Source organism: Stegostoma tigrinum, chromosome 15, assembly GCF_030684315.1.
Source record: "Stegostoma tigrinum isolate sSteTig4 chromosome 15, sSteTig4.hap1, whole genome shotgun sequence".
NCBI lineage: Eukaryota > Metazoa > Chordata > Chondrichthyes > Orectolobiformes > Stegostomatidae > Stegostoma > Stegostoma tigrinum.
The window spans coordinates 72,578,067-72,605,807 of record NC_081368.1 but is presented as its reverse complement, the minus strand read 5'-3'; the positions used below and the strand labels follow the sequence as shown (position 1 = coordinate 72,605,807).

At 42.6% G+C, this 27,741-nt stretch overlaps 1 protein-coding gene across 2 annotated transcripts in view; it reads left to right on the top strand.

Annotated features, from left to right (window-relative positions):
- The first annotated feature begins 413 nt into the window (after positions 1-413).
- LOC125458711 (gamma-aminobutyric acid receptor subunit gamma-4-like) overlaps positions 414-27,741 on the top strand; it is a 234,043-nt gene continuing 206,715 nt past the window's right edge. The window contains exon 1 of one of the 2 annotated variants that reach the window (XM_048544201.2): positions 414-1,194. In XM_048544201.2, coding sequence (XP_048400158.1) covers positions 1,142-1,194 — 53 coding nt within the window. In that variant the 5' untranslated portion in view covers positions 414-1,141. The remainder of the gene's footprint in view (positions 1,195-27,741) is intronic. The other variant, XM_048544200.2, reaches the window with a different exon arrangement.

Here is a 27,741-nt window from a genome sequence, read left to right as displayed (position 1 = left end):
ACTGTGCGAATTATCATTGTGTCATATAGAAAAAAGGTGATGAGTGTTATCACCTGTGCGTGTGAATACGAGATTGTCATTGCACAAAAATGCAATTTAATTAGAGAGTTCTCATTTTGAGGCCCTGTGTTACTTTGTAAAAGAAAGATGATTTTTGTTTAATATAAAAGACATCCTCACATTGGTAGCTGGCAATGAATCTGCTCTCCCAGGAGGGAGCCTCGCCCACTTGGACATCTATTTGGAAATGTGTTTGCCCTGCGGTCCGCTATTTACTGACTATTAGATTATTTGTGTTTTTTTTTCTTTTTAAATGACTTTGCGTGTTCGGAAAACGTAACTTCAGCGAATAAGCTGGGGACTGCGGTGCGAGTCTTTCACTGACCAGAACTGGACAGCCCTGAGCTCGGACACCCCACGCGGAGGAGTTCAGATGGAAGTGGTCATCACTAGAAGGCAAATGGTGTCAGCGTTAATCCCAGTGAAACTGCCAGGTTGCAATGTGCACCTGAATGAGACAGTGATAGTAGTCTGTAGCCCGGGAGCAGAGCTGAAGATTCCCCTCTGCCGCTCAGAAATAGGCTGTACTCCAGACAGGCTTCACCCACCCAAAAACAACATGTACCCTCTGAATTTTCTGGAAGCATCTCAGTGACGGGATCGCGACATTTAAAAAAAACGTACACAGCAGACAACGTCAGGCGGAGAAATGCAGAGAAAGGAGAGGCGGGGAGTCTCAAGTCCTCAGATAGAGTGAACAGAAGCGGGGGGGAGGGGGAGCGAAGAGAGAGCTGGGGACTAACGGTGGGATCAAAGTACCTGGGATCAAAGCAGAATTAAGGGCATCTGAGAATTCAGGGAAAAAAATATAAAGTGTGATACTGAAATTCCAACAGAAACCATTTCATAACGAGCTGCATCTGTGATTCTAAGTAATGTATGGAGGAAGAAATCCCACATTGCTGCTCCTGCTGCTGAGGGAAACTTGTTTTCTCTAGTGAATACTGAACGGTGAGCAGTGTTGTGCCAGGGACTGGCTGCTGGCGTTTTCCAGGTATTGTCTGGTCTGGACTGGGAGCTGCCCAGGCTCTCATTTCTTGAGACTCCAGGACTGTGCGCCGGCCCTTGGACCAGGTCAAAGATGTCCTCGAAACTTTTCGTCCTCCTTTTCCTCCAATCTGCTATTCACGCGAGGTGAGTTGTCCTAGCGCATGTGTAGGGTGTCCGTCACCTTCATCCTGTTCTGCGATCCCATTCCCCTTCATCGAACTTTCCCTGAATATTGTGATCGTGGCTGACTGTCCAAGCGTCGCTCCCTCCCTCCCTTCCTTCCTCGCTGCCCCTCTCGCTCTGGTAATCACGTTCCTGGGTGGACGCCAGTTTCCTGGAGTCTAATATAGGTGAACCTTTCCAGCGGCGGAGGGCGGCTCAACTTCAAGGGTTGAAGATTTTAAAGTGGCAAGCACCCCTAAAAGGGTCAGCCTGCGATTGGTGGATCGCAGGCTTCAGTCTGCAGACCTACGCAGTCTGCCCTCCCTTCAGCAATACTGAGCTCTTTGCTTAAATTGAAGAACTGAAACCCAGCCAACAATTCAATGTTGTGGTGGTTCTGGACAGACTAGACCCTAATTTGACACCTTTAGCCTTACTGAGATGTGATATAATGGCCTTGTCAACTAATTTCAGGAACTTCAGGATGTCCGGGGTTCCTCGCTGTGAGAATCTCGAGGAAGATAAAGTCATAGAGTGATGCTGAACCAAGTGCTGAAGTGGCCATCATTTGTCTTTGAGGGAGCTACCCAATTGGCCATATTACTCCAACCTTCCTCCATTTCCCTGCAAATCTTTCCCTACCAATGAGATATCCAGTTCCTTTTTGAACATTATTACTGAATCTGCCCTCAGGCGGTGTGTTCCACACTATAGCAACTCACTTAAAGTCAAATGCATCCAAATTGGCCTTTGGATTGTTTATTTATGATCTTCTATCTCTGCTGTATGCCTTCTGTCAATGGGCATAGGTTCTCATCATTCACTCTGTCAAAATAAAAACTCTCAGGGTTGAACATCTCCAGTAAATGTCTCTTTAACCATCTCCATTTGGAGGAGATCATCCCTCAGTATATCAGTGATGTGATGTACTTGTTATAAAGTGCCCTCTGCTTGTGGTGTGAGCTCAATGTCTTGTGTTCACACATTCATCACGCTGCAGCTTAGAGCTTTATGAGTGTCACGTTTTGTGTTGAATGATTTTGGCTAAAAAAGCAAATTTCTCTGTTAAGGGGGCTAAAATATATGTTGAAGCTTAACTGTGTACAGCCAGATGTGGAAACAATCAGAACACTCTTGACATCATCAACTGTGAGCTGAGACTGGCAGTGCAAGAGCACACCAGTGAGATTTCATGTTATGAGTGCATTGATCTCAATTCAAATAGTGTTATAGTTACACTCAGTGCCTCAGGTCAGGCTGTGGTTCTGATGTGAATCTATGTGTAGGAATGTGAGAGCATGTAACAATATGAATATGTATGTCTGTGAGTGGAGATTTCTAAGTCTATGAGTATGAGTGTGTCTATATCTGTCTGTATGGATGTGTGAATGAACATATGTCTACATGTATTTCTTTAATTGTAAAGGTTGTGGGCATCACAGACGAAACCAGTATTTGTTATCGATCACTAACTGCCCTTGATTGTGTTGAACCAACTTCTTGAACCACTGTAGTCAGTCGTCCAAGGGGATCGGGTCCAAAGGGGTTGGGAAGGGATTCCAAGGCTTTGATCAAATTGCACTGAAGAAGTGGTAATGTAGCTCTGTCAGGATAATGTGTGTATTTTGGAGAGGAACTTGCAAACAGTGATGATCCCATGTATCTGCTGTTGTTGCCTCTGTAGGTTTAGCATTCATGGGTTTCAAACTTGGTGCGTAAGCAGCCTTGGTGAGTTCCTGCAGTGCATCTTGTAAATGGTACTCATTGCTGACACAATACTTCATTGGTGAAGGAAGTGAATATTGAAGGTATTGGATGTGTCAACCAAGAAGTTGCGTTATCTTGAATGGTGGTGAACTTCTTGAGTGGTGTTGGAGCTTCATTCATCTGAGTAAGTGGACTTGTGCCTTGTAGATGATGGACAGACCTTGGGAGTCAGGGGTGAGCTACTCACTGCAATATTCTTAGCTACTGGCTTATTCTTGTAGTCACAGTAGTAATATGGCAAATCCAGTTTAGCTTCTGATCAATGGATATGATACTGGAGGATTCAATGATGATAATGTCATTAAATCTCAAAAGATGATTGTTATATTATCCGTTGTTGGAGACAGCATTGTCTGGCACTTATGTGGCATGAATGTTACTTGCCATCGTCATTCCAAACCTAGATATTGCTGAGGTCTTGCTATGAATGGACACAAACTGCTTCAGTTTGGGCAATGATGAATGAAAATCCCTACTCTGACCTTATAATGGAGGGAATGTCATTCCTGAAGCAGCTAAAGATTGGGCTTCAGATATTACTCTGAGGAACTCCAAGAGAGATGTCCTGGAACTGAGATGACTAACCTCCAACAGACAGAACCATTTTTCTTTATCAATCTGACTCTAGTCATTGGAGAGTTGCTTCTGGGTTTCCATTGAATTCCATTGTGTCAAGGCCCTGTGATGCTATGTTGGACCAAATGCTGCATTGATGTAAAGGGCAGAGACTCTTGCCACCCCTTTGAATTCAGCTTCTTTTTCTATGTTTGCATAAAGCCTACACTGAAGTCAGGAGGTAGTAGGAACTGCAGATGCTGGAGAATCTAAGATAACAAGGTGTAGAGCTGGATGAACACAGAAGGCCAAGCAGCATCAGAGGCGCAGGAAGGCTGACGTTTCGGGCCCAGACCATTCTTCAGAAAAAGGCTTAAGAAGGGCCTAGGTCTGAAACATCAGCCTTCCTGCACCTCTGATGCTGCTTGGCCTGCTGTGTTTATCCAGCTCCACACCTTTTATCACCGAAGTCAGGAGCTGTGTCCCTCCACTGATGCCAGTGCTCTATATCTCTTCGGATAATCTGTCAGAGGACATTACTAACCAATGAGGGCAGATTGCATCAGTTGATTATTTTTGAATGCTGAAGTGGACATAGACAATAATGAGGACTAGTTGAATGTAAGAGAATGAGAGATAGACTGATAAGGAAATGAAGGGTGTCATTTGAAAGCAAGAGATGAGGGCAGAAATGATGATCTATCAAACAACCAATGCCAAAAGGAACAGTATTCATCAAGAGTTAAATGCTGCACAAGAGTTGCCTGAAATTGGTGAGATTCTTAAAAACTAAATTCTTCAGTTTGAACTCCTCCTGACTTTGATTGTCCATGATGAACATGATGACTCCTAACCTTCCAATCTTGGATTTCCCCTGATCTCATTTTCATCCAATTTTACTTTTATATCAGGGTGAAGTTCTGGCCTTACAAACATCTCAGAATTTTTTTCTACTTTTGGAGGAATGAGATCTCCTGTGTTAAAATGACTGACAGCTGATCTAGCAGCCATCAAGCTATCCACATTGATACCATTGGGCTGCAGGGTTCCCAAGCGGAATATGAGCTGCTGTTCCTGCATTGGTATCAATGTGGACTTCACAAGCTTCAAAATTTCCTGTCCCCCTACCACATCTCAAAAACAGCCCCGTTCATTCCTGCCTCCCTGACCTGTCCTTCCTCCCCCTCTCCCCTCCTCCCACCTGAAGTCCCACACCCATCTCCTACGTACTGGCCTCATCCCGCACCCTTTACTCCCTGGACTGACCTATCTGCTCCCTACCTCCCCACCTACACTCACCTTTACTGGCTCCATCCCCGCCTCTTTGAAATGTCGGTCTCCTCTCCACCGATCTTCTCCTCTATCCATCATCTACCCACTTCCCCCTCTCTCCCTATTTATTTCAGAACCCCCTTCCCCTCTCCCATTTCTGACAAAGGGTCTAGGTCTGAAATGTCAGCCTTCCTGCTCCTCTGATGCTGCTTGGCCTGCTGTGTTCATCCAGCTCTACACCTTATTATCTCAGATTCTCCAGCATCTTCAGTTCCTACTATCATTGGTAAAACAAGGTACTTATGGTCAGTGATGATGAAAGTTCTCTTGTGATCAGGGCTCTGTAATAATAGGATAATGAAAGACACTGATGTTTCAAGTATTTTTTCATTCAACCATCTTTAATGGTGTGTGTGTGTGTGTGTGTGTGTGTGTGTGTGTGTGTGTGTGTGTGTGTGTGTGTGTGTGTGTGTGTGTGTGTGTGTTCATGTGTAACTGTATGTGTCTGTGTGCACGTGATGTGATTGTTAGTGTGTGCTTCTGTGTGTATGTGCATGTGTGTGCATGTAATAGTTAATGACTGTGTTTGTGATGTGTATGTATGAGTGTTATGTTTGATTGCATGTTTTTGTGTATATGTACATGTGAATGCAAGTGTGAGTGCCCATGCACATGCTTGTGTATGCTATACACACGTATATGTGTGTGCGTGTCTAGGGGCAGGCACTGAAAAGGGTTAACTAAACATTTATTTCAAAATAGTAACTGAGCAGGTATATAATGAGCTTACATCATGGTGACATCAGATCACATGGAACTAAGCCTGTTTCCAGATAATGGCCTTTCTTAAAATTTCTTATACTCAGTTATCTTTGATAAAGCCTGTTAATGTTCACTCACTTTGGTGTAGACATGATCTTACTACACAGTGGTAATAAAAACCAAAGGAACTGCAGATGCTGCAAATCAAAAACAAAAACAGGTGTTGCTGGAAAAGCTTAGCAGGTCTGGCAGCAAGTGTGATGAAAAAAATTAGAGTTAACGTTTCAGGTCAGTTCTGAGAAAGGATTACTGGACCCAAAAAGTTAACTCTGATGTTTTTCTTCACAGATGCTACCAGACCTGCTGAGCTTTCCAGCAACTTCTGTTTTTGTACACAATGGTAATGATGACGAGACACACAAAGTTGAGCCCAGTCATAGCACAGCAGATAAAGGATGAGCTCAGATCTGACCACAGAAGGACTGGGGACACCTGTTGAGGACCCAGCAACAGAATAGGGCTATGGGCAAAGGGATACAAGACCCACCTAGGCACCAAACTGCAGACAGGGAAGTCCTGTACAGTGCTGAGAAAGTGTGGGAAAAGCTGACAGCAGGGGACACAGTAAACTGCAAAAAAATCAGTTGCCCATGATGATTAATAAATTCATGTAGGTTGGCACTTTACAGAGATGGAAAAGGAAGGAGCACTCAGAATGTCTGCCAGCAGAATGTGCTCGATGAAACAGGATGCAATCAATGCCAAGGACTCCACCAGCGGGAGCTCTGCTCCAGTATTCTTGAGTCATAAGTGCCAAGAAAGAGAGAGAATTTCAGTGCTGGATCATTGCCATTGATAATCCCAAACTAACAACAGCAGTCAGCAAGTGACCAAGCTTTAGAGGATTCTAATGAGTTGGTCAGAGGTTCGGAATACCGCAGCGAATAACTCACCTCCTGACTCTTCAAAGCCTGTCCGTTATCTACAAGGTGTAAGACAGGAGTGTGATGGAATACTTCCCACTTGCCTGGATGGGTGCACCTTCAAGAAACTTGATACCATCCAGGACAAAGCAGTCCACTTGCTCAGCACTTTCACTGTTTCCACCACCAATGCTTATTAGCTGGAATCTAGAATTAGTAATCTAGAGCCGACAGGATTAACAGTCTAATGATGACCGCAAAACCATTGTCAATTGTCAGAAAAACCCATCTGGCTCAGTAGTATCCTTTATGGAGGGAAACTGGCATCCTTACTTGGTCTAGTCTACATATGACTGCAGACCTATTGCAATGTGATTGACTCTTAACTGCCCTCTGGGCAATAAGGGAAGGGCAATAAGCCAGCAATTCCCACACCCCTCAAATGTATAAATAAAGGATAACTTCATGCTGTGAGGTATGCACTGCAGGATTTAGGCTGCCCTGACTTGTCAAACCCACAAGGTGTCTTCTAGTATGCGGATATCATGGTTAGTGTCAAGAAATATAATGTTAAATTGGATATAAGGACAGTTGTTCCTATTCTTTTGGAGGCAGACCACAAAATCTCAGACTATCTTTCATTCAACTATGGAATAGCAGAAGTATTAAAATCAGAGAGGCCGCACACATGCTACATTTGGAAGTTACAAATTAGCATATTAGAGACGGCTACCAGAATTTTAAAAAGTAAGATCTTGTTTAAATAGTTAATGAAGTAAATAATCTGAACAAAATAAACTTTCATGCACTATTAGTGTCAGACTAACTAATAATGGAAAATAAGGAAATGGTAGATGTACAGATATTTTATACCAATATACGCTTTGGAGGATTTAAGAAACAGTGATAACTCAGGAAGTGAGAAGAGATGGAAGAACTCAGAAAAATCACAACCACCAGAACTGCATTACTGAGTAAATTGTTGGAGCTAGGGGCTGACTAGTGACTGGGGATCCTGATAGACTTTATCCTTCATCCTTAAAAGAAGTGACTGTAACAAAACTGTAGCTTTAAGAGGTACATTCTTCATGGTATTTTTTCTGAAGAAAGGTTGAGACAGAGGTGGAAAGCAGTCTGCTAAAAGCTGATGAAGTAAGAACAAAGAACAAAGAAACCCTCAGCACAGGAACAGGCCCTTTGGCCCTCCAAGCCTGCGCCGATCGAGATCCTCTGTCTAAACCTGTCACCTATTTCCTAAGGGTCTGTATCCCTTTGCTCCCTGCTCATCCATGTACCTGCCCAGATACATCTTAAAAGACACTATCGTGTCTGCGTCTATCACCTCCGCTGGCAACGCGTTCCAGGCACCCACCATCCTCTGCGTAAAGAACTTTCCATGCATATCTCCCATAAACTTTCTTCCTCTCACCTTGAACTCATGACCCCTAGTAATTGAGTCCCCTACTCTGGGGAAAATGTTTCTTGCTATTCACCTTGTCTATACCTGTCATGATTCTGTAGACCTCAGCCAGGTCCCCCCTCAATCTCCATATTTCTAATGAAAATAATCCTAATCTACTCAACCTTTCTTTGTAGCTAGCAACCTCCATACCAGGCAACACCCTGGTGAACCTCCTCTGCACTCTCTCCAAAGCATCCACACCCTTTTGGTAATGTGGCGACCAGAACTGTATGCAGTACTCTAAATGTGGCCGAACTAAAGCCTTATACAACTGCAACATGACCTGCCAACTCTTGTACTCAGTACCCCGTCCGATAAAGGAAAGCATGCCGTATGCCTTCTTGACGACTCTATTGACCTGCGTTGCCACCTTCAGGGAACAATGGACCTGAACACCCAGGTCTCTCTGTTCATCAATTTTCCCCAGGACTTTTCCATTTACTGTATAGTTCCCCCTTGAATTTGATCTTCTAAAATGCATCACCTTGCATTTGCCCGTATTGAACTCCATCTGGCATTTATCTGCCCAGCTCTCCAGTCTATCTATATTCTGCTGTAATCTCTGACAGTCCCCTTCACTATCAGCTACTCCACCAATCTTAGTGTCATCAGTAAACAGTTTGTGAAGCTTTGGGGATTTTTTTTAAAAGATGGAACCATACCAGCAGCCTGAATGAGTGTGGTCAAACTCCCAAAGAACCAGGATTTTTGGCGTTAGCTTTCTGTAGTTGTTGGGATCTTGAAGCTGGATGTAGAAACTGTTGAACCTCTGTCAATTACAGCTAAAAGCTGTAAAACTAGTCAGATAGTTGATGTAATGGTTTTTGATTCTCCAAAACATTTTTACTTTTGAACATTCTCATTAAATTGGTACAGATATAGAATTTAACTCTTCTAAGCAAAAAGAGAAAGAGACAGAAAGTAGCAATCCATGCCTGTTAGCTTAATATCTGTCAGAGGGAAGAGATTAGAAGATATAATTAAAGAACTAAGAGCTGGGCAGTTGGAAAATTTCAAGGCGATCAGACAAAGTTAGCATGGTCTTATGAAAGAGAAATCATGTTCAATCAATTGGAGTACTTTGGGAAGGTAACACATGCTATCAATAAAGAGGAAATGGTGGATGTATTGTATTTAGATTTTCAGGAGGCATTTGATAAAGTTCTGCATAAAAGGGTTTTGCAGAAAGTAGAGGCCATGATATAGAGGATAATATAATGGCATGGGTAGAAGGTTGGCTGGTTAGCAGGATGCACAGTATAGGAATAAATAGATATTTTTCAGCTGACAGGATGTCATGAGTCAAGTGCCACAGGAGTTGCTGCTGAAAGCTTGATTATTTATAATTTACATAATTTTATAGAGAAACGGGGTGGAAGGTGTGATAATGAAAATTCCTGATGATGAAAGAGATAGATAGAAAAGACATAATAAGGTAACAAAATGCTTTACATAGGTGAAGTGTATGGGCAAATGTGGAAAGATGGGAAATTGTCTATGTTGACAGGAAGAATTTTTTAAAAAATCGTTATCTCCATTGTGACAGGTTGTACCCTGCTGAGATGCAGAGGCATCACTATATGTTTTTGCACGATCGCAAGAGGTTAGTATGGAGACACAGCAAGTGATTAGTAAAGCTAATAGAATATTACCATGCTTTGTGAGGGGAATTGAATGCAAAAATGGGGACATTATTCAATTATAAAATGCATTGGTAAAACCACTTCTTGGGTGGGGAAATGCTGAGCAAAGTATTCCTTACCTTATTTAAGGAAAGGTGCAACAGGCATTTCACAGAAGGTTTATACGACAGATACCTGAAAAGGAGAATTGTATAATGAGGAGAGATTGAACAGGTTCAAGTTGTATCCACTGGAGCTTAGAAGAGTAAGAGGCACCTTGACTGAAACATATAAAAAGATTCGGAGTGATTTTGGCAGGCTGGATGCGGAGAGTATTTTTCTCCTGTAGGAGAATCTGAAACTAGCATGGTGGGTGGGGGGTGGAGAGTGGGGTGGAGGGGCTTTTATTTTTTAAAATCAGGAGTCACCCAAAACAGCAGTTAGATGATTTTATTTCTCCAAGATGGTCCATGAGTATTTGGAAATCTCTTCTTGGAAAGATGGTGGATGCAGAGTCCTTGAATATTTTTAGGCAGACGTAGATAGATTCGTGTTAAGTAAAGATGTGAAAGGCTTTAAAGTTGGATGAGAATGTGAATTTGAGATTACAATCAGATCGAGCAAGATCTCATTGAATGGCAGAACAGGCTTGAGGAGCTGAAAGACCTACTGCTGTTCCTGATTTGCACATAAACCTTGATTCGATGGAGATGAGATCACAGAACTCCTGGAAGTTATTACTAATCATTATTCTGCTTTATTAAGTGAAAGTGTTGTCTTGCCTTTCTGTTTTCTTGATCTAGAGGTCACAGAAGCATTGGGGTTAACTTGGTGCTCCAGGAATCACTCTCCATGACAGAAAATTCATCTGACAATAGGAAGAATATATGGACCCTTCAGTTCTCTTAAAAGAGGTAGCAACCGATAGAAAGCAAAAGATACCAGGTGACCAGCCAACAAAAGGACATTCTCGACCTTCATCTGTTCTTTAAGGATACAGAGGCAGAGAATGAACCTCCTGCTCATGTTATTGATTTATTGGAAGCGGCTCTTAATTTCCCTGTGTGCTTGGATTCAGGTGGCATTAGTTGCGAAGTCCCTGCTGTCCCTTTTGAGGCTAATCAGCCCTTTGTTGAACAAGTTTAGAAAATGATGGATTGTGCACTTATTCCACTGGACCCACTGAGGACAGCAAAAGACAGAGCATCTGGAATTAGATGAAGAGATTTCTTTCTGTGAAGCAAAGAGCAAAATGAGACTGACATCCCGAAGTTCCACCTGCTGAAAGCTGCATCTGCCCCGCCATGTGAGATGATTGGGAACTTGGCAAAGTTGCAGACTGCACAGCTGAGGGTAAAGGATCTGCCAGTGTTGCAGGTGATGTGAAAAGAACAGCAACACATGCTAGATTACTTAACCCTCAACGGCCAATAGCTGAAGGAGTGCCGCTACTAGCTCAATAATAAATAAGCCCAAGATGGAGTTTCAGTATTTTCCACAGGCAGCTGCAGTTTTGGAGATATATTGAGCTAGAGAGCTAGAAATGGATCTGCAAGCATACATTAATGTAGTCTAGTGGTTCTGACATAGATCCATGAACATTAAAGCTTCAAGCAAGATACCTCATCTTTATTTGCAGAGGGCAACCATAGGTGACTCCTCATGATGACCATATATAAGTAATGACAACACACACATAACCAATCCAGTCACAGAAACCATCAGCCTGTCAAGCAATAAGTCAACAACTGCAAGTGGCTAATGCAAAAAGAACAACACAGTGTAGAGATAGTAGGAACTGCGGATGCTGGAGAATCTGAGATAACAAGGTGTAGAGCTTATTGAACACAGCAGGCCAAGCAGCCTTAGAGGAACAGGAAAGCTGACATTTCAGGCCCAGACCCTTCTTCAGAAGTAGGCCTGAAACATCAGCCTTCCTGCTCCTCTGATGCTGCTTGGCCTGCTGTGTTCATCTAGCTATATACCTTGTTATCTTACAACACAGTGTAGAGCTAGAGGAATGTAGCAGGCCAGGCAGCATCAGAGGAGCCAGAAAGTTGACTTTTTGGGTAGGGACCCTTCTTCAGATATGGGGAGGGGGAAAGGAGTTGGGAAATAAATGGAAGGAGGAGGGATGGGCTGTAGAAGGTAGGTGGGATGGTGATAACTGAGTGCAGGTAGGGAATGGTGGGGATTGGTCAGTGAGGTACGAGTGGCGGATAAGAGGGAGAGAAGATAGACAGGTTGTGTTGGGTCAAGGAGGCAGGGATGAGAGGGAGGGTTAGATATAGGATGAGGCCGGGGATGGAGAGTCTTTAAAACTGGTGAATTCCATGTTTAAGCCATCGGGCTGTCGGCTCCCAAGACGGAATATGAGCTGCTGCTCCTCCAGTTTGCAGGTGGTGTTAATGTGACACTGGAGGAGGCCCAGGATGGACATGTCACCCAGGGAGAAGGGAAGTTAAAATGGTTGGAAATTGGAAGGAGTTGTCAAATATCACATACAAAGTACAGAGGCTGTAAAAAATGATCTCCAAGTCTACGCTTGATCTCATTGATGTTAGAGCAGCGTTTACAGGAGACCAAGTTGACAGATGCACGGGTGAACTCCTGAATGATATGAAACGTTTGTTTTAGGCCTTGAATGGAGTTAAGGGGCAGGTGTAGCACTTCCTGCGGTTGCAGAGAAAGGTGCTGGGTGTGGTGGGTTAGTGTAGAGCAGATGAGGGAGTCGCAGAGTGAGTGATTGGTCCCTCCAAAGGGAAGATGGGGTTGGGAGGGAAATATCTCTCTTTGGTCTGTGATTAGATTGTAGGTGGTGGAAATGGTGGAGAATGATATACTGGATGTGATGATATGTGAGGACAAGGGCAATTCTGTCTTTATTTTTTGTTGGGGTGAGGAAGTGTGAGGGCGGAAGTGCAGGAATTGACCATCTGTAGAGAAAACCATTTTTGGAGGCTCTGGGTGCTCTTTAGATAGAGGTTTGGGCAGTTTTAACTCCCTTCACACTCTCTTGGTGATATGTCCATCCTGGGCCTCCTCCAGTATCACAATGACACCACCTGCAACCTGGAGGAGCAACATCCCATATTCCACCCCAGGAGCCTGCAGTCCAAAGAGCTAAACGTGGAATTCACCAGTTTTAAAATACCCCCAATCCCAGCCTTATCCCATGTCCAACCCACCCTCTCATCCCCATATCTTGACCTGACACAAACTGCCCATCTTCTCTCCCACCTATCTACTCCACCCATCCCACTGATGAATCCCTATCACTCCCTACCTGCATTCACCTATCACCATCCCACCTACCTTCCCCCGCCCACCCCTTCTCTCTCTATTTATTTCCCAGCTCCATTTTTCCTCCCATTTCTGAAGAAGGGTCCAAGCCCAAAGTGTCAATTTTCCTGTTCTTCTGATGCTGCCTGGCCCTGCGATGTTCATCGAGCTCCACACTATTGTTTCTGACGCCAGCATCTGCAATTCTTGCTTTCTCTCAATAGAAAAGAATATGCTTAAGTTCAAATGGGATCTGTCCAATAATCAACGTTCTGAAATTATTGATCTCATCTCATTTTATTTGGTGAACAAGTAAAGCCCCAAACAATGGAGTTTCTGAAGCTATGGAGAACCTTGGAGAAGTGTCTAAAGTGACTTTAAGAACAATAACATGAGTTTGAAAGTCTGAAAGATGTGGCAGAGACTTTGTTGCTGGAATATCTCCAGTGGTTTTCTGCATCTCCATTACACGGTCTAGGTCTCACTGGAGTACAGAAATGTGGTGACAATAACTGCTCTATACAGTCAGACTCCTTTTGATTTGTGGAAGTTTCAGTTGCCAAACATTCATTATTACAAATTATAGAAGGCTAAGCTAATGCAACTAATCTAGTGTTGGATCACATCATCATTGATGGCCTTTTGAGAGAGGTAGCTGCCAAGTTTTGATATATTCGTCTTTGTTGCTATGTATGGGAGATGGAATATTAGAATTAACAAGCCTCTGTTGATGTATGAAGTCTGTTTAAACAATGTTCAAAGACAAGTCAAGTTTCTTACATTCAGAATTGAAGAGTTCCAAATGTGGTACAGAATGAGTAATGACACTGCAGTCTCCTGCAAGCTGTACACATATATGTCTATGGTAGCCAGTTTACTTTTGACTTGGAGGGGATTGAGGTTCTGTTGAAGGTCCAGATGGCAGACCACAGTGCCAATCAAGGGTCTTCCAGCAGTGGTGCTAAGTTTACTTCCTTGCTACAGGGTGACTGCAGATGATTGGCTTTGCACTGAGTCAAGTGATCAACTGATATTACCAACTTCATTTTGGGAAAATTCCCACCCCAACATCATTCCCTGATCTCCAGATCCATCTTCTGATTGCTCTTCATTTTTTTTCTTAACCACTAGATTTATTCCCAGTTCAGAATGAGCTATATGGGTGAGAGATGAAGAATTTCCACTCATCATTTTCAGGGGGATTGTGGGAGTCAGAGTGCTGCAGTGTTTTTGCTTTATCTAGGTGTTCCTTGATTTGGCTTATTGCTGTTCAGCCCCAGGAGCTGGCTGTCACAAGTAGCTGCTATCCTAGCTACCCATTGTAATCATGTTCTAAGATGATGATAAGGAAGCTCATAACTCAAACAATTCCTCAAAGAGAGGGCTGAGAATACAGTTGGAGATGAACATCTCAAGTGAAGGAGACTTGTGAGTTAGGTGCTGAGCTCAAGGAGTGAAACATTCAAGTAAAGGCTTGCATGTTAGAGGTTGAGAAAAGGTACAGTGAAAGATCGTGGTATGGAATAAAGAGTCAGCTACACCTCTTATTCAAAGACTAGTGATTGAGCATTTGCCTAAGGAGCTATGTCACTGTGACATCTGGTTATATGAATCTGGAGCCTCAGTCTGGGGTGTTCCAGAGAGATGTCTTTTACTATGACTCGTACACTCTTATATTCAATATTCAATCAAACCTGTTCATGTTCACTTACTTCATTGTGGAACTGATTTTAGTATATTGTGTGGATATATCTGTGCGTACTTGCATAGCATGCTGTGATCAGAGCTCTGCAATCTGGAAAGTTGCATGGTCAAGGAGCTGTAAAGCCCCAAGTCCACTTGTGATGGACTGAGACAGTTTTAATCAAAAATGTGTAATGAAGCAAGCCACTTGTGATCAGGGCTTTTTGATGGTAGGAGAAGCTTGTAATCCGAGCTGTATAATGATGTGACCAGAGCTCTGTGATGGTGCAAACTTGCTTAATGACAGGATCACTGATGGGGCAAGATCACTAATGATCAGTGAATTGTGAATGGTCTATGATGCTTATGATGTGAGCTCAATGAAAGGGAATAGAGCTCAGTTTGAATTGATAATAAAATGTGAGGCTGGATGAACACAGCAGGCCAAGCAGCATCTCAGGAGCACAAAAGCTGACGTTTCGGGCCTGGACCCTTCATCAGAGAGGGGGATGGGGAGAGGGAACTGGAATAAATAGGGAGAGAGGGGGAGGTGGACCGAAGATGGAGAGTAAAGAAGATAGGTGGAGAGAGTATAGGTGGGGAGGTAGGGAGGGGATAGGTCAGTCCAGGGAAGACGGACAGGTCAAGGAGCCGAAGGTTGCAGGCTGCCACAATGATGCCACCCGAAGGTTGCAGACTGCCACAATGATGCCACCCGAAGGTTGCAGGAACAGCAACTCATATTCCGCCTGGGAACCCTGCAGCCTAATGGTATCAATGTGGACTTCACCAGTTTCAAAATCTCCCCTGCCCCTACTGCATCCCTAAACCAGCCCAGTTCGTCCCCTCCCCCCATTGCACCACACAACCAGCCCAGCTCTTCCCCCCCATCCACTGCATCCCAATACCAGTCCAACCTGTCTCTGCCTCCCTAACTGATTCTTCCTCTCACCCATCCCTTCCTCCCACCCCAAGCCTCACCCCCATCTACCTACTAACCTCATCCCACCTCCTTGACCTGTCCGTCTACCCTGGACTGACCTATCCCCTCCCTACCTCCCCACCTATACTCTCTCCACCTATCTTCTTTACTCTCCATCTTCGGCCTGCCTCCCCCTCTCTCCCTATTTATTCCAGTTCCCTCTCCCCATCCCCCTCTCTGATGAAGGGTCCAGGCCCGAAACGTCAGCTTTTGTGCTCCTGAGATGCTGCTTGGCCTGCTGTGTTCATCCAGCCTCACATTTTATTATCTTGGAATTCTCCAGCATCTGCAGTTCCCATTATCTCTGATCTCAGTTTGAATTGAGTTTTGTGATGCTGCAAGAACCCCAAATAAATTGAGTTGCAGCAATACGTGAGATTTTTGTCAGCCTGTGAATATGCGTGATTCTTAGTGAGCAAGTTAGTCTATTCCTGCTTCATGTGATAATATCCTGCTGTGAACGTGTGGGATAAGTGCATTCTGTCCCACATAGGGAAAATAACCAATTCACTCATAACTCATAAAGTCACAGTCTATTCAACGTTAATCCTCCAGGTATTCCTTAGCTACTGGGTCAGGTTCTGTTCAAACTCAGTACCTGACATTCTGTAGAAGTATTACAGCTATTTTAGCCCATTGCAAAACTATTGTGCAATAATCTTTATATCGATTTGCCATCAAGATTGAGAGTGATCTGTGCAACGTGTTTAAAATGTTAAAATAACTTTATGAAGTAGATTGAGATAAGCTATTTACTTTGGCACAGAATGAAAAGCAAAAAACATAGCCTTAAAATTTAGAGCCACACCATTTAGGACCATTTAGAAGAGATCTACTCCAAGTATTGTCATGGTGGAGTTGCCACTTTAGACAACAGGGTATCTGATGGGAAAGGAAGTCTCTGACTGGTGACCAGTTACATGCACAACTATGTTCCCTCCCTCCCCACTATCCTCCACCCTTCAGCTTATAAGTCAGTGTTCCTCCACGTTAAACAGCAATTGAGAGTGGCAAGGGTGAAAAGAATGTATTCTGGATGGGAAATTTCAAAATCCACCACCAAGAGTGGCTCAGCAGCGGCACTATTGATTGAGTCCGTAGGGCCCTAAAGGACATAGCTGCTAGATTGGGTTTGTGATCGGTGGGTGAGAGAACTAACAAGGAAACAGAAAAAAAATACCAAATCCTCACTGGTCACTTATTGCAGATGTATTTAATGGTGACAATGTTGTTAGGAGTGACTACTATCCAATGTTTGTGGAGACTGAGTCTAATCTTCAGTAATAAAAACATAAAATGCTGGAGAAATACAATAGGAAGAGCAACATCTGAGGAGGGAGTAACAGAGTTAATGTTTTGGAGCCTCATCTGACTCTTTAGAACTGAAAGGGGCTCGATAATGGTGTTTTTTTTATGATGTTTACAGATAGAGGTGTGACAAGCACTTGGAACAGATGGTGAGCGTGATCAGAGCAAGAGGTAAAGAGAGATAATAGTGGTAAAGAGACAATAGAGGTGAAAAATGCATATGAATGATGTGCAAAGGTGAAAATGGGTCAGCGCTACTGAGAACAAAGTAAACAAGACATAACAAAGCACAAACCTTAGCCGGGGGAGAGTGATGGGTGTAGGAAAAATGGAGGACTGAGGTTGTGCTCTGAGGTTCTGGAACTCAATATTGAGCCCGTGAGACTGCAAAGTGCCTAAATGAAATATGAGGTGTTGTTCCTCAGACTTGTGTCGTGCTTCGTTGGAACAATGCCACAGGCCCAGGACTGAAATTTTATAGCGTGAGACCAAGGTGGTTTATTGAATTGGCAAGTAACTGGGAGGTTGGTGTCATTCCTGCAGACATAGCAGAGGTGTTCCACAAAGTGGTTTCTGAGTCTGGTAATGTAAAGAAAACCACATTGTGAGCAGCAAATATAGTAGACTAGATTGAATGAAGTACAAGTGAAACACTACTTCACCTAGATGGTGTGTTTGGGACCTTAGACAATAAAAATGGAGGAGATGAATGGGCAAGTGTTACAATCTTCTGCATTGTAAGGTGACATGCAGGGAGTGAGGAAGCATTAAGTGTGATGGAAAAGTGGACCTGGGGGTCATAGAAGGAGCAGTCCTATGGAAAACTAACAGAGGAGAGAAGGAGAAGATGTGTTTTGTGGTGGCATCCTACTGGAGGTGACAAAAGTGGCAGACGAAGAACCTTTTTATACGGAGACTGGTGGAATGGATAGTGAGGGCAAGGGAAACCTGTCATTATTTTAGGAAGGAGGTGAAAGGTGAGGGCAGAATTGCAGACATTAATCGGCCGTATCTTCATGTTGAGAATACCCTCTATTGTGTTGTGTGACACCATCACCATGCTAAATGAGACAGACTTTGAACAGATCTAGCATACCAAGACTGGGTATCCACGAGGCGGTGTGGGCTACCAACAGCACCAGAATTGTACCCCAATGCAATCTGCGACCTCATGGCCTGGCATATCCTCCACTCTACCATTATCATCAAGCTGAGGGTTCAACACTGGATCAATGGAGAGTGTAGGAGGACATGCTAGGAGTAGCACCTAGCATACCTAAAAATGAGATTACACTTAGTGAAGTTACTACATAGGACTAGGTGTAAACTGAACAGCATAGATGATATTAAATTGACAGCACCAAGCGATCCCACAATCAAAAGATCAGACCTCTGTTCAATAGCCTGGCAATATCCGGTAGTGAATGGCAATGAGGCACCACAAATACCCTACTCTCAAGGATGAAAGATTCCAGCACAGAAGTACAAAAGATAAACTGAAGCATTTGTAACAATCTTCAGAAGAAATGCCAAGTGGCTGATCCATTTCTGTCTCCTCCTGTGGTCCCCAGCATCATAGATACCACTGTTCAGCCAATTCAGTTCACTCCCTTTATATATCAAGAAACAGTACTGGGTATTGCAAAGACAATAGGCCCAAATAATTTTGCAGCAATTGCATTGAAGACTTGTGCTCTAGAAATTACTGTATCCCTTAGGCAAGCTGTTCCAGTACAATACTGGCATTTACCTGACAATGTCGAAAATTACCAAGTAATGTTCCTGTACATAAAAAGCAGGACAAATCCACTTGGACAAATTAATGTACCATTAGTCTACTTTACATCAGCAGTAAAGAGATGAATGCTGTCATTCACAGTGCAATCAGCGATAACCTATTCGTTGATGCTGAGTTTGGGTTCAAACAGTATCACTCAGCTCCTGATCACATGACAAATTTGATTCACACATGAACTTCAGAAGTGGGGTGAGAATAGCTGCTTATGATATCAAGGCAGCATTTGACTAAAGAGCCTTAGAAAAACTAGTCAATGGTGATCAGATAAAATCTCTCCAGTGCTTAAAAATTACACTTGGCACATTGTAAGATGGTTGTGATTGTTGGAGGTCAGTCATCTCAGCTGTAGGAAAGTGTCCCAGGCCCAACCATCTTCAGCCTCTTCATGAATGACCCTCCCTCCATCATCATAGCAAGGTCATTGGGGACATTTAAGAGACTGCTGGTCATGCATATGGTCACAGAAATTTGAGGGTGCATACATGAGGATCAATGGTCAGCACAACATCATGGGCTGAAGGGCCTGTTGTGTGCTGTACTGTTCTATGTTCTATGTTCTATCAGGTCAGAAGTTGGGAAGTTTGCCGATGATTGCCCAATGTTCAGCACCATTTGTGACTATTAGATACGGAAGCAGTCTGTGTTCAAATGCAACAAGATTTGGACATCATTCGAGGATTGGGCTGTAAATGACAAGTGACATTTTTACTTCTGTAGTATGATGCAGTTACCATTTTCAAGGAGGAAGAATCTAACCATCATCTGTCAACACTCGGTGTTATTACCAACACTGGATTTCCTGAAGGTTACTAATGACTTGGAAGTATTTTATAGCAGCCAAATAACTACTGTGACTACAAGAGAAGGTCAGAGGGTAGGAATCCGACAGTAGCTCCTATCACCCCCTATCTTTCCAAAGCCTGTCCACCATCTACAAGGCAGAAGTCATTCAAAGAACAAAGAAGAAAGAACACTACAGCCCAGAATAGGCCCTTCAGCCCACCAAAACTGAGCTAAAACATGATGCCTTTCTTAACTAAAATTGTTTTGCCTCATTGTGGTTCATGTTCCTGTATTCCCTGCCTATTAATATATCTGTCAAGATGTCTCTAAGTGTTGCTGTTGTATTCACCTCCACTACCTTTTCTGTCAGTGCATTCTAGGCATTTAATGCCCTCCCTCTAAAGAAAGCTTGTCTCCAATATCTCCTTTAAACTTTCCCCCCTTTGCCTTAGACCTACATCCTGTAGTAATTGATAATCCTATCCTGGGAAAAAGACTCTGACTATCCATTTTTTCCATGCCTCGTTATTTCTTAAATCTCTATCAGGTCACTTCTCAGCCTCTGATGTTCAAGTGAAAACAAACCAAGCTTGTCCAATCTCTCCACGTAGCTAATATCCTCTAAACCTGGTAACATCCTGTAAGAGATAGAAGGAACAGCAGATGCTGAAGAATCTGAGATAACAAGGTGTAGAGCTGGATGAACACAATGGGCCAAGCAGCAGCAGAAGAGCAGGAAAGCTAATGTTTCGGTCCTAGGCCATTTCTGAAGAAGGGTTTACGTTTGAAATGTCAGCTTTCCTGCTCCTCTGATGCTGCTTGGCCTGCTGTGTTTATCCAGCTCTACACCTCGTTATCTCTAACATCCTGGCAAAATGTTTCTGTATTCTCCCCAAAGCTTACACCTTCTTCTGGTAGTATGGCAACTAGAACTGTGTTCTAAACGTGGCCTAACAAAAGTTCTATACAGCTGCAACATGATTTGCCAACTTTTATACTCTATGCCCCGACTGATGAAGACAAGCATAGCATATACCTTCTTGATACGTCATCCACTAGTGTTGGTACTTTCAAGGAACTGTGGACCTGTACGCCTATATATCTCTGTATTTTATTGCTTCTCAGGGTTCTGCTGTTTACTGTATACTTTCTTCCTTCATTAGACCTTCCAAAATGCATAACCTCTCAGATGTCTGGATTAATTTCTCTGCCCATATCTGCACTTATTTGTTTCTTGCTCTAAACTCTGGCAATCATCCTCATTATCTGCAGATTCCCCAGTCTTTGTCTCATCCACAAACTTATTCATCATCCATATGAAGGAAAACTCTCTCCTTTGATGGCAGCACCAACAACATTCTATCCAGAGCTAAGCAGCAGCTTGATTATCATTCCAGCCATCATCTAAACAATTCACTTCCCCCAACACGGTGGCTTGGTGGTTAACACTGCTGTCTCACAGCGCCAGGGACCTGAGCTCAATTCCACCCTTGAGCAAATGTCTTTGTGCAGTTTGCACATTTTCCCCGTGTCTGCATGGGTTTCCTCCCACAGTCCAAAAATGTGTAGGCTAGATAGTTTGGCCATGCTAAATTTCCCGCAATGTTCAGGGATGTGTAGCTTAGGTCGGTTATAGCGGAATGGGTCTGGGTGGAATGCTACGATGGTCAGTGTGGACTTGTTGGACCAAAGGGCCTGTTTCTGCACTGTAGGGATTCTAAAAAAGATCATTAAGACCCTTTCTGCAACACTGTGAAAACCCACAGTGATTATCTCACCGAGCGACAAGTACTGCAGATATATGGAATGACCGTAACCCGCACATTACCCTCCAAGTCACTCAACATATCATCCTGACTTAGAAATATATTGCTATTCTTTCAGTGCCGCTGGGTCAAAATCCTGGAATTCCCTCCCTAATGATGCTGTAGATGCCTCTACACTCCATAACCTGAACCCATTCAAGAAGACAGCTCACTATCACCTTCTCCATGGCAAATAGGGATGGACAATATATGCTTACCTTCCCAGGGACATCCACAACTCATAAAAGAGTACATTTAATGAAAGACAAATCATCGGCACAAACATAGATAAATTGTTTTTTTCAATATCCATTAAAGAGACATGTTTGCAATCTTACTATTGTTGAAACTAGACAGAGTCATTGAGATGTACAGCACAAAAACAGGTCCTTTGATCTAACTCCTCTATGTCGACCAAATATCCTAAATTAATTCAGTCCCATTTGCCAATATTTGGCCGATATCCTTCTCAATCTTCCTATTCATAAACCCATCCAGATACTTTTTATTAATTGTAATTGTACCAACATCCACCACTTCCTCTGGCAGCTCATTCCATACACATGCCACCCTCTGTGTGAAAAAGTTGCCCCTTTATGACCCTTTTAAATCTTTCCCCTCTCAGGTATTTGTTATTTCAGAAACATAACTTGAATAAAAAGAGAGGAGAGATATATCATTAATGAAGAATTGCACAGGATAATGGTAAGTCAGAAAAACCAAAGAACTGCAGATGTTGGAAATCAGAAACAAAAACAGAAATTTTTATCACTATGGTAAGTCATAATACTGCCCCAGAAGATCAGGAGATTGACTAATTATGAGGGCAGCTGGAAAAGCAGTGATAGTTTCCTATCAAGGTACATAATCCATTCGAAGACTTCAGCTGACACAATGGTTGTGATACCAGCAGGAATCCGTATCTTGGGGTAAGGGTTCAGTAGGTGGGTGAGAGTCTGTCTTTGATAGTCACAGTCACAATATGAGCTGCTCCTCATGTCCCACTCGTAGGACAACTGACCACATCTTTCATGGACCATCCTCAAGGGGCTGAGTTCTTGCCACATTTCCAACAGCAATATTGTTCTGCTGTTCCAGGAGGGAAATAGGGATAATCCAAGAAACTACACACTGTAGAATCTGTCATCAGTGGTTGGGCAGCTATTGGAGAGAATTCTTAGGGGTAAGATTTACAAATATTTGGCCTAATTAAGGACTATCAGCATGGCTTCATTTTTCAAGGAGGTGACAAAGGCGATCAATAAGGCTAAAGCAGTGGATGTCGTCTACATGGATTTTAGTAAGGCTTTCCACCCCTCATGATAGGCTTATCCAGAAGGTTTAAAGGCACGGTGGCTCAGTGGTTAGCACTGTGGCCTCACAGCACCAGGGACCTGGGTTCGATTCCAGCCTTGGGCGACTGTGTGGAGTTTGCACATTCTCCCCGTATCTGTGTGGGTTTACTCCGGGTGCTCCGGTTTCCTCTCACAGTCCAAAGATGTGCAGGCTAGGTGGATCAGCCATGCTAAATTATCCGTAGTGTTCAGGGGTGTATGAGTTCTGGGGGCATGGGTCTGGGTGGGATGCTTCAAGGGGCGGTTCGGACTTTTTGGGCCGAACAGCCTGTTTCCATACTGTAGGTAATCTAATCTAATCCATTGTGACTTGGCCGCATAGATTCAGAATTGGCTTGCCCGTTGAAGGCAGAGGGTAGTGGTGGGAGTGTGTTTTACTGTCTGGATGTCCTTGACTAATGATATTCCATTCCAGTAAAGGGATGCGTACTGTGACCTCTGCTGTTTGTGATATATAATAAATAACTTGGATGAAAATGTAGATAAGTGGCTTAGTAAGTTTGCAAACGATACAAAGATAGATGGGGTTGTGGATAGTGCCAAAGTTTGTCAAAGGACACGGTAGCTTATAGATCATTGAAGATATGAGCGGAAAAATGGCAGATATAGTTTAATCCAGGTAAGTGTGAGGTGCTGCACTTTGAGAGATCAAACGTTTAGCAAACGTACACAGTTAATGGCTGGATTCTGAACAGCATTGATGTACACAGGGATCTTGGAGTTTAAGTCCATAGCTCCCTGAAAGTGGCCACTGAAGGAGATAAAGTGGTAAAGAAGGCATACGGCATGCATTCCTTTATTGTTTGGGGAATTGAGTACAAGAGTCAGGATGCCATGTTACAGCTTTGTAAGACTTTGGTTCGGCCATGCTTTGAGTTTTGCATTCAGTTCTGCTCACCACATTACATGAAGAATGTGGAGGCTTTGGAGAGGGTGTGGAAGAGATTTACCAGGATGCTGCCTGGATCAGAGGGTATAAGTTATAAGGAGAAGCTAGAAAAACTTGGGTTGTTTCTCTGGAGGGGCAGAGGTTGAGGGGAGACTTCGTAGAAGACTGTAAAATTATGAGATGCATAGATAGACAGTCAGAGTCTTTTTCTCAGATTTGAAACAGCTAATACTATTGGGTATGCATTTAAGATAAGGGGGGGGACAATGTTCAAAGGAGGTGGGATGGGCAAGTTTTTTTAAACAGTGTGATAGCAATCTGAAATGGACTGCCAGGGGTGTTGGTGGAGGCAGATACATTAGGGACCTTTAAAGGATTTTTAGATCAGCACTTAAAGATAAGGAATAGAGGAATATGGGCCAAGGGCCGACAGAAGAGATTAGTTTAATTTGGCGCCATGTTCACCACAACATTGTGGGGCGAAGGGCCCATTCTGTGCTGTACAGTTCTATGTTCTAAGTTGGGACATGAGATTTCACCACTGAGATTAGTCACTTAGGCTTGGTTAATAGTGCTTGCATCCAACTAGAAATTAAGCCATCATAAACTGTGGCTGGCATTAGTTAACAGAGAGTATGTTCTGATTGGGGCTACTGGATTTTTAGTTTTAATAAAGTCCTTTGTCAGTGTGTGTATGATGAAATATCTATGTTTATGTATGTTTACATATATACATTTTTATATGTGTATTTTCATATAGTTTACTGTAATTTTGGCTTATAGGCATTCTACATTATTAGCATTTGGTACATGTTTGGAACTAACAATTATCCTTTACATATCACAATACCCTTAGTTCTAAACGAGAGGAAATTACTCAGAGTTCCGAGGGAGCCCTGAGTCCTTATAGAGCGATCTTTTCAGAATCTTACTTTCATCTTTTATGCATTGTTGGTAAGATATTTGAGAGATAAGCATATATCAAGTCCTAAAATGCTGAGAAGTTCCTGGATAGAATAACATATGTGAAATAGCATTCCCAAGAAAAGGAGTTTAATGTAAAAAAAAATTCAGAATAAGAAGTTATTATTCATCCCAATCATGTGTTGGGATGTAGTCAATTGAAAGAATGTAAAGTCATGTCTGAGGTTTTTTTAGAATGGAACTGAAGCTTCTATCAAGAACAGCATAGCATTGGAATGAAGCAAATTTGTGAGCTAATAATTAATAAAGTGTTTTCTACAGTTTTAGTGGATGAATTGAAGTTTGAATCACTTCAAGATCATTAAACTATTAAAAAATCAAAGTCTTTCTTTCCTCCTGAAAATGAACTGGACTGGGCCTTGCTAGAGGTGCAGCACTATATGTTCTTAGAATTGCCACAATGTTTGTAAGCTACACCAGTGTGTATTGATTCTGATGTAAAGCTGTTGTTTCTACTCAATCTATAAAGAGTACATAGGTTATTTCTACTATTAAAAATCTTTTCATCTGAGTTATAAGAGAATAGCGTTCTCTTTTTCCACTGTTCATCTTCATTCTGTTGTTAATACACTATTATATTTTTATGTTAACCATAAGGCTACAACATTGTGTGCTTATGCTTTAGTAAAAAATCACTTTCGTAATAGAAATAAAACAGTTATGATATACCTGGCACTCTTGCCTTCATTGCTCAGCCCTTTATGTGTAGGAGTTGGAACTTTATGTTGGTGTTGTACAGGACATTGGTGAAATCTCTTCTGAAATACTGTGACCAGTTACAGTTGCCCAGTTATTGGAAGGATATTATCAAGCTGGAAAGGTTTCAGAAGAGATTTACCAGGACAATGCCGGGTATGGAAGGTTTGAGTTGTAAGCAAGACGGGATAGTTTGGGACCTTTTTCCACTGCAGCTTAGGAAGTTGAATGGTAACCTGTTAGAAGTTTATAAAATGATGAGAGGTATAGATCGAGTTGATGGTAGTTGTCTTTTCCCTAAGATGGGGAATTTCAAGACTAGGGGCATATTTTTAAGATGAGAGGAGAGAGGTTTTAAAAAATAGACATGGGGACAATTATTTTTACACAGAGGGTGGTTTGCATGTGGAATGAATTTTCTGAGGAAGTGGTGAATGTGGGTACAATTATAACATTTAAAAGCCATTTGGATAAGTACATGAATAGGAAAAGATTGGAGGGATATGGGCCATGAGCAGGCAGGTTGGTCTAGTTTAGTTTGGGATTATGGTCAGCATGGACTGGTTGGATCAATGGGTCAGTTTCCATGCTGAATGACTCTATCCTACCAGGGATGAACCTTGTACAGAATTAATATCAACTTGGCATTATGCCACAACAGTTGGAGCCTCTTGATCGTTAAATAATGTTTCGCTAACCATCAACCATTGGTGTTTGTTTAACTATGAACATAAGGATGTTAGAGGTGTGCTAGTGCAGTAAGCTACTTGAGCTGTTATTGCTCTCAATACTTCAGAAATGATCCTCCTAGATTCCTGGATATATCTCATATATCTCTTCAGTCCCATACCTGGTTGACCAGTAGTGTTGGTATGGCTGGGGCAAAGGAAGCAAGTGTTGGTTCTAATCCTCCACCCTATGAGATTTGCATTCTCTCTAACTTCAGCTCAAGCACAGTACAGGTTTTGCGAGTAGTTCAATGAGTGATCAGGATGGATGCCAGAGTGTTATATTGTGAGTGAGTAGTCAGTCACAAAACAGGACATGAAGCTGTTCCTTGGTTTTCAATTTTTTCCGGCTAAAATTAGATTGGGCATTGTCTAGATGAAGTCTCAATTTTGTAATGTAGATTTCCACAGTACACAGACCTTCAGTGAGTGTTTTCACAAGTTCCTGAAAGTTCTTTCACAGAAAAAGCCAGGGCCGACTCATTCATGAATGCATATAGTGGGAAGGAGGTCACTGGTAAGCATGTCAAGGAGAGTCGCTGTGAGGACTGATGGTCAGCTTACGCTGAGGTGGTGGGTGAACCCAACCCTGGCAGTCCCCAGATCAGCTCAGAAGTTTCAATGAGTAAGCTGCTAATCAGAGAAAGCGACCGCTCCCATAAATGAAATGGAAGAAACCAGTTGATGAGCATGATTCTCCTTTCACAGACTTGTTCTCAGCTAGTTCTGCAACTGTTAGGCTGCTTCTCTCACCAGGAAGACAGTCAATGGAGGATCAATGGGCACTTATGGACAGCGGTGAGAGAATCAGCAGGACTCTCTAGCTAATGAAAGAACCACGGCCATCCTTTGTAGCAATGGGCCAACTCAGCATTAGGGCAGAAGAGGGCTGCATTTTAGGAGTGTAGGGTGGGGGGAGAAGAGGACTTCATGATGGGTGTGACTGGAGAAAGGGGCTGCAAGGAAGATGTAGGGGAGAAAGTGTTGCCAGATGGGTGTGACAGGTGAGGAGGGTTTTGACATGATGGGTTGGTGGCTGAATGAAGTACCATGAAAAGAGGACAACCTTAAACCTGCAAACAGAGGAATACTCAGCTGAGACAAAAGAAAAACTGTAAACCAGTGCAATCATATGTTACTTGCAAAGTAATGTGGAATCTCAAATTAAATACTGCATAAGATCAGGAGTGACTATACTTGGAAAGAATTTGGTAAAACACACTCTAATGAACGCTCTAAAAACTATTAATTTTTGTTAAATTTGAATCTGAGCTGGAGATCCGAAAGGCAGTATTAAGAGTGAAAAACGACCTCCTTGAAATGTTTCAGCTTTGTAACTGCTGTGCCAATGTGATGAAAATGTTTCAGTTATTTATCCATGCCTGTTGTCCTTTATTATTATTCCGTACCTGTTGTCTTGTATTAATTTAACAACTGTAATATCAGGAAATTAATGCTTCCCTAGTGTGTTGCGACTTTAAGTTCGGTAGAAAATTTATTATTGATGGTTTTGATGATTTCTTTCAGTTCTGTTTCTATGACAGTTCAAATACCCCTTGCATAAACACAGATATAGAAGCCAATGAAACTACTAAACTGCATCACTTAGTGAATGAGTTAGTGAGAATTAAATAAAGGAGCCCCTGAAATCTGAAAAGGAACTCTCAAAATGAAAATAAAACCCTTAAGAAAATCTGAAGAGGATTCCAAGAGGAGAAAACAAACCTCTGTTTCTTCATAAAAGGCACAGAAATCATAGCAGGAATAATGGAAACAAATGGATTAGTGTATGTGTGGAACATCAAGTAATTGATAGCAATGAATGGAATATGCTAGAGAAACCAATGGAACTAAAGACTGAGAGCCAAGCAGT